The following is a 7171-nucleotide window of genomic DNA, read 5'->3' on the forward strand; positions in this document are numbered from 1 at the left end:
CTGTAGAATTCAATTCAACACGCGGTCCATTCAATGCATTCTAAGTGTACTAGTGCACCTTTAACTATTTCTGTGATAAGGACAAATCACAAACCTGAATAGTGAATTAATCAATACTATAACCTTCTAATACAAAGTGCCAAACCTTATACATAGATAGTGAACAAATTATTTATGATCAAAATATAAGTTGAGTCACACTGTACTTCTCAATGCAAGTACCTAACTTATATTATCTCAAGTGATCATAGGCACTTTAATTTGCATGCTCAATAATAAATAATACAATAAATAAATAAATCCACAATTTATTTATAATAAATGATTATTTTATCATAGCAAAATATACTATATGGGCACACAACCCAACAAATCTCCCACTTGCCCTAGAGTATATGTGTCATGTCTTGCAACCTTGTATCTTGCAAATGTCCCTCGAAAACTTAGCCAATAGGCTCTTAATAAACGAGTCTACAAAATTATCATAGTAGCAATTTTACTGACAACCACATTTTCTCTACCAATTATCTCTCTTAAGAGATGATATTTCCGTTCAATATGTTTATCGCTTTGATGACTCATGGTTCTTTAACATTTGTCACAATCCAACTGCTATCCTAATACAGTGTAAAGACATGTGCAGATGCAAGCACCACCTCGATGTCCATTAGGATTTCTAAATCCTATAGCCAATTTGGTAGCTTCATAAATTGCCACATACTTGAAATCAATAGTGGAACCAGCAATGCATGATTACTTGATATTTCTCCAAATAATGGCCCCACCATCAAATGTAAACGATACCGATGTAGACTTATGACAGTCTTCATCATTCTAGAGGTCCGAATCATTTTAATCTATCAAACTAAGATCTAGCGATGAGCATGTAATTCCTTGTTCTTCGGAGGTACTAAAAGATATGCTTTATCACCATTCAATGTTTCGATCCTAAGGTTAAATAGATCTCAACTCACCACACCAACGGTATGAAAAATGTCAAGTCCATTGCACAGCATAGCATACAGGAGACTACCTACTACAAACTCATAAGATATCCCACTCATGTGCTCAATCTTTTTAGCAGTCTTCGCGGACTGATCCTTAAAGAGGTGGATTCGATGCCTATGGGCAAAATCTTGCATAGTTTATTTGACAAGTATATTGCCAACGTATAAGACTTAGTGCAAAAACTATCATCTTGTTGTTCCAATCTTTCAAGATCTGAAACCTAGAACATAACTAGCTTTACTAAGTCCTTCATTTGAAACTGTTGGGCCAACGATGCTTTCGCAAAGAATAACACGCTCACATTTTTTTTAATGAGTAGAATATCATCTACATAAGCACTAGGGAAAAATACAATTTTGTCTTGTATCTTCTTATAGATACAGGATTCACCAAAGTTCTGATTAAAATCAAATATCTTAATCACTTTGTCAAATCTCTATCCAAAATCTCGATGTCTGTTTCGATTCATAAATAGATCCCTGCATCCACATCATCCACAACTTCCTTTTATGAAGTCAGATAGTCAATTTGTACCATGGAGACCACCATATTAGACTCTCCACTCAACAAGTACCTTGAAGGTGAATTGATAATCTTCCGATTTTGTTTAAGGGACAATTGATCTATGATTGTGGCGTCATTGGAACATAATATTTTTATCAATGCTTGCATACCATTAAGTGATGCCATTAAGGACTATAAAAATTATCCATTTGGTATCTTTAGGATATCCCACAAACAGGTACATCTCTAATCTATACTCCAACTTTTCTGCCTTCTCTTTCAGCACATAAGCTGGACCCCCAAATCTTGGTTGTCATGCAAGCAGGACTTGAATCCTTTTCAAAATTTCAGAAGAATCTTGAGAACGGACTTAGAAAGAACTAAGTTAATATATCAAAATGTTTTCATTGTATATCCCAAAATGAGATAGGTAGAGTTGTAAAACTCTTTATTGATCCAACCATATCTAACAATGTTGTGTTTCTTCTTTCTGAAAAATCATTCCTTTTGGGTATATCATGCTTATTCAATTAAGAAACAGTAATATTTTCTGTTAAGTGTCCCTGAATTCTTTTGAGAGGTTTTCACCACCTCGATCTGATTGAAGTGTGTTAATACTCTTACCTAAATGTTTTTCAACCTTAGTCTTGTACTCTTTTGATTTCTCAAAAGTATTTGACTTTCAAGACATTAGGTAAATGTATTTGAATCAAGAATAATCATCTATAAAGAAATACTCATAGTTCTCCCTCTCAAGTGTATTCACAAGTCCACACATATCAATGCACTAGTTTCAATACACTTTCGACTCTATCCTTTGTATTGAAAAAGAATGTCTTGGTCTTGTCATATTGCCTTCTAAACAAAACTCAAAAACTATCAATAGTTCGATCTTAACCGAGTTGAAAGAACCATCTCTAGTCAGTTAATATTCTGTTAAGGTTGATTTGTCCAAGACGCCATAGGTATGTATTACTAGTATGGTGCGACATTTTATGGTGTACAAGAGTAACCTTTTATTTCATATGTGGAATAGGTTAAAATATAAAGACCATTAATCAAATGTCCAACTCAAATAGGAACTTTATTTATTAAAATGCTAAGCGTATCAAATGCTGATTTTATAGAATAACTTTTTTCTATTAAATCGAAAACAACAAACAAATTTCTGCTTCATTCACGGGACATATAATAGTCCTTAAGAATTAAACACTTATCACAATTGAGATAAAATACTCCTATGCTCTTGCTGAAACTCTTGCTCTTGTGTCAACGATAATTTTAAATTGGCATTACCTGAGTTTCTGCTTTCCTGAAGCACCCGCGTCAACAAGCAGATGTAATTAGTGGTTCCAAAAATTGCAACTCAGAAGTTTGTAGTATTAAGCACTAAACAATACTCAGTAATTAAAAACCTCACATGCACTTTACCTTTTAGCTGGTGCATCTGGGCAGTCTTTCTCCAGTGTCCTTTTCAATCGTAATTGGAGCACTTGCCTTAAGGCTTTCCATCTACTTTTAATATTTTGTTGCTCTCATGCTTATTGGTAGCTTTATTCATCTTCTTTCCAAATATGCATTTTGGCTTGGAACTAGAGGAGCCACCAAATGATGTATCAGCATCCCCATTGTACTATTAAGATCACTTTCCTCATATACTTCTATCATTTACTTAGTCAATGGTATCTTCATTTTGTCCAAGGATAATTCATAGTAAACTATGAGAAATTATCAAGTAAAGAATTCAATACCATGTCAAAGACTAAATATCCTTGATAGATGGTTTCTAGACTCTTAGCAATGTTTGAAGTATGCAATCATAGTTAAACTATGAAACTTCACAAGCACTCTGGATTTTATATGGATTTTCTAAAAGATACATATGGACTCAAAAGAATAGTCCTACTTTGATGACCAAACATGCCCTAAAGGGTCTCTAGTATGTAATGGCAGATACTTTGATTTTCAAGTCTTTATTGTAACACATTTGACATCGAAGTCAAAATGAAAACAACTAGACCTCTTGTCTACTGTCTCTCACTCAACATACCGAGCCTTTTTGGACTTGTCACATGGCTTTAGTAGGTCCAACAGGACATCCGTTAAGCATAAAATTAAGTTATTCCGCATTGAGCTGTTACGTTTCCAATCCATATTATTTTTCCCAATTAGTTGGCTTTGCTTCAGAATAACGGAAGAATTGGCCAAGTGATATTTCACATAAAAATAATAATACATTGCATATTAAAATTGAGCAGCAAATAATAGTTTAGCATAAGATGCATGAATGTACATGTAGATCCACTTAACCACAATAATGCAATGATGACTTGATTCTTGTGATCCAACATGCCTCTGTATATGAAATGCCAATGTGTCCACCGATCAAGCTAAGACGCTACCACTAGACAAAATATATCTAACAACAAATGTTTACATTAAGCTTAGCATCATTTTATTTGGTCACCAAGATCATAAACGAGAGCCTCTATAGGAGGTTCATAGATGATCTCGATTTGAGTATATAACCTTTGTCTAGATCTCTAGATACTTGAAACTAATTTCATCATCTATAGGATAATCACAAATCATAATCTTATCTAGACGATCTTACCATAAATGAATCCAATCAAGCAACTTGAACTACGCAACCCTCCTATAGGGAGTCCGTTGCATTACCGGCACGAGACAAGCGCGCTACTTTGCTTATGAATTGATCAAAGGAGACCATGAGTTTTTATTTAAATAAACACTCATTCCCACTCAGTATTTTAAAGTAATAGGTTTTAATAATAAATAATTACCAATTGTTCACATTAATTAAATTAATATAAATTATAATTATTACGAATTTTCCATCCAGAAAAATTTAATCTAAATTAAATTGATCACGGAAAATTTAAATAATTATATTTTGTTCATATTAACTAAATTAATATACAGTCTAATTATTATAATTTTTCAATGCAAGAAAAATTTAATCTAAATTAAGTTAATCAAGGAAAATTAAAATATTTATCAACCGTTCACATCAATCAAATTAATTTACAGTTTGATTATTAAGAATTTCCTTCCAAAAAAAATTAATTTAAATTCAATTAATCAAAGGAAAATCGGTGTTCCATGATATGCATTCTATTTATAGTATCACGAGTGATATCACAAATAAATCCATATGTCATGATATCTAGAATGACAATATTTCAAATAACAATTTAAAGCATCCACAAAGCGATAAATATATATATATATATATATATATATATATATATGGAAAAATAACGCAAAACCATACTTATAAACTTTACATTTCAAAACTAGGGTGATTAGGTTTAATTTTCTAAAATCAGGTGTTAATTATTTATTTTAAAATTAATAATAATTATAAACTAATTGTTCATTTACGTGATGAAATCTGGACCCTTTATATCTGAATTACACAGTTTTCATAATACTTCTGCACGTAATCACTGATTATCCAAACCACGTCCTTCGCATTTTACCATAAACCCCCTCTCTCTCTCTACAGTACAGTGCAGTGCAGAAAGAAACCACGTTCTTCTCTCTCTTCTTCTCTCTATCTCTACCAGGAATACGACGTTGCTCTCTCTCTCTCTTCTCTTCTCTCTCTCTAATACAGTAAAGTAACCTCCCACTCCATTTCTCCACTACTACAAACCGCACAATAGTTTATTAAATTTTAGTTTCAACAATAGTTGTGTTTGGAATGACAAAAACTCGTAGTGTTGGTGCGAAAATGATGGAGAAGGATAAAGGAAAGAGGAAATATGTTGAAAGATATTCTTCTTCAGCAAAGAGAGTTAAAATGTCATCCTCTGGCGGGAAACCCATGAAGAAGGTGAACTCCGATTTTGTGACCTATTATTTGAATAGTTTGTGACCTGATTTGGGTATTCTGCGCAGGAAATATAATTTTGTGATCTGTTTTAGGTATTTTGTAATTTGAAGGTTTTGTGACTTATTTTATGTATTGCGTGATTGTAACTTTCTACTTGTTTGTGCTATGATTTTGGAAAATTTGTGACCAACTATTTTATGATCTGGCGGGAAACTCATGAAAAAGGTGAACTCCGATTTTGTGACCTAATTTCTGAAACTTGTGACATATTATTTGAGTAGTTTGTGACCTGATGTGGGTATTTTGTGTAGGAAATATCATTTTGTGACCTGTTTGAATAGTTTGTAACTTGTACTGTGTGATCAATTACTATTTATTTTAATCGAATGTATTTTTTAAAGAGTGCTGGATTGTTTGCGAATGAAATAGGTGTTGTGACTTTTTACTTCTTTGTGTTATGATTTTAGAAATGTGAGACCAACTCAATGAGTTGGTCACAGCGAAATGTTTGTGTGTTGAAGGTCAGAGTAACATTTTTTATTTTACGATTGTGCAGGACTGGAAATACTGAATAAAACCAAGGAATTGGTTTTCTGGAAAAATCACCACAACGCAAATACAGAGTGTGATTACGCACTTTGTGATGAAATTTAAGGCTGCGCAGAGGGCAATTCTAGAAAACACATGTTTATCCTACTACATGCATTGTAGGGAGATAGTTGTGCAGCCACAATTGATTCACCAAGTTTTACTAGGGAGGTCAAGCAACCGAACAAGCAAGAGATGTGGTTTAATGTAAATGGGAGATATATTCGTTTTTCAATTGCTGAATTTTGTTTGGTTACGGGATTGAGGTATGATGGGGTCGATGGTCGACCAATGTTAGATGAAAAACCGTCTTCAGTGAAGGACGCATATTTTAAGGACTTAAAAGTTGTTACAAGTGAAGATATCAAGAGGGTTTTTATTTCACTTGATGATGCACCAGACCTTGACGTTATTAAGATTGGAATTATCTATCTCATCACCTCATACTTATTTGCTACATCCTACCCGAAGGTGGTGGATCAATACATATTTGCACTTGTAGACGATTTTGCCACTCTTGAAACATTTCCTTGGGGTAGATATTTGTTTGAGACCACCTTATTGTCGCTAAAAAAGGGACTATCAAAACAAACTAGTCACTATAGATTGATAGGTTTTTTAGTGGCTTTCCAGGTGTGGTTATATGAGTACATACCTGCACTTGAGAGAAATGTGGCCACAAGAATTTATAAGAAATATCCACGCATTATTAATTGGACTGCGCACAAACATCCTTCAGTGTCAATGTTGGAGGACAAAGTATTTGGAAATGAGAATGTAAGGTTTTAAATACATTTAAATTGTTATGTAATCATTTGGTTGATTATATAAATTTTGAAATGGCATATGCTCAGTATTTTTTCATCTTATGTGAAACAGGTTGTGATAAATGACATTGATCCATCTGAAGTTGAGCTCACAATGCCATATATGATAGGTTTTAAATATGAACTTCACATTTATTATGATACGAAATATGATTTGTGACCTGAAGTATGAATATCCTATTTGTAAAGTGACATATGTTTTATGACTGTGACCTGAAACATGTAACTTGTGACCTGTGACTCTCTTTGTCCTTATGTATGTTGTGGCTTGTGCCTTGTGACTTACTTTGCTCTTATGCGACTTGTGACTTGTGAATGTGATCGGAAACGTGTGATATGTGATTTTCTTCATACGATTGTGACCTGAAGTATGAATATCGTGTTT

General features: G+C 33.3%; 1 protein-coding gene across 1 annotated transcript; it reads left to right on the forward strand.

The window, feature by feature from the left end:
- Window positions 1-5272: 5272 nt before the first annotated feature.
- LOC111394886 lies at window positions 5273-6946 on the forward strand. Its single transcript, XM_023020936.1, has 5 exons — window positions 5273-5371; window positions 5464-5481; window positions 5839-5892; window positions 6083-6736; window positions 6839-6946. Exons 1-5 carry the CDS (start codon window positions 5273-5275, stop codon window positions 6944-6946), a joined length of 933 nt encoding a protein of 310 aa, XP_022876704.1.
- The last annotated feature ends 225 nt before the right edge of the window (window positions 6947-7171 follow it).

Source organism: Olea europaea, chromosome 5 (assembly GCF_002742605.1).
Source record: "Olea europaea var. sylvestris chromosome 5, O_europaea_v1, whole genome shotgun sequence".
Lineage (NCBI taxonomy): Eukaryota > Viridiplantae > Streptophyta > Magnoliopsida > Lamiales > Oleaceae > Olea > Olea europaea.

Bases quoted from the DNA above. Each gene is read 5' to 3' on its own strand.
- LOC111394886 (XM_023020936.1), top strand. From the start codon at position 5,273: ATGGAGAAGGATAAAGGAAAGAGGAAATATGTTGAAAGATATTCTTCT. The intron at 5,893-6,082 runs GTCAGAGTAACA...CATGCATTGTAG, and splicing joins GAAATGTTTGTGTGTTGAAG to GGAGATAGTTGTGCAGCCAC. The intron at 6,737-6,838 runs GTAAGGTTTTAA...TATGTGAAACAG, and splicing joins AAGTATTTGGAAATGAGAAT to GTTGTGATAAATGACATTGA.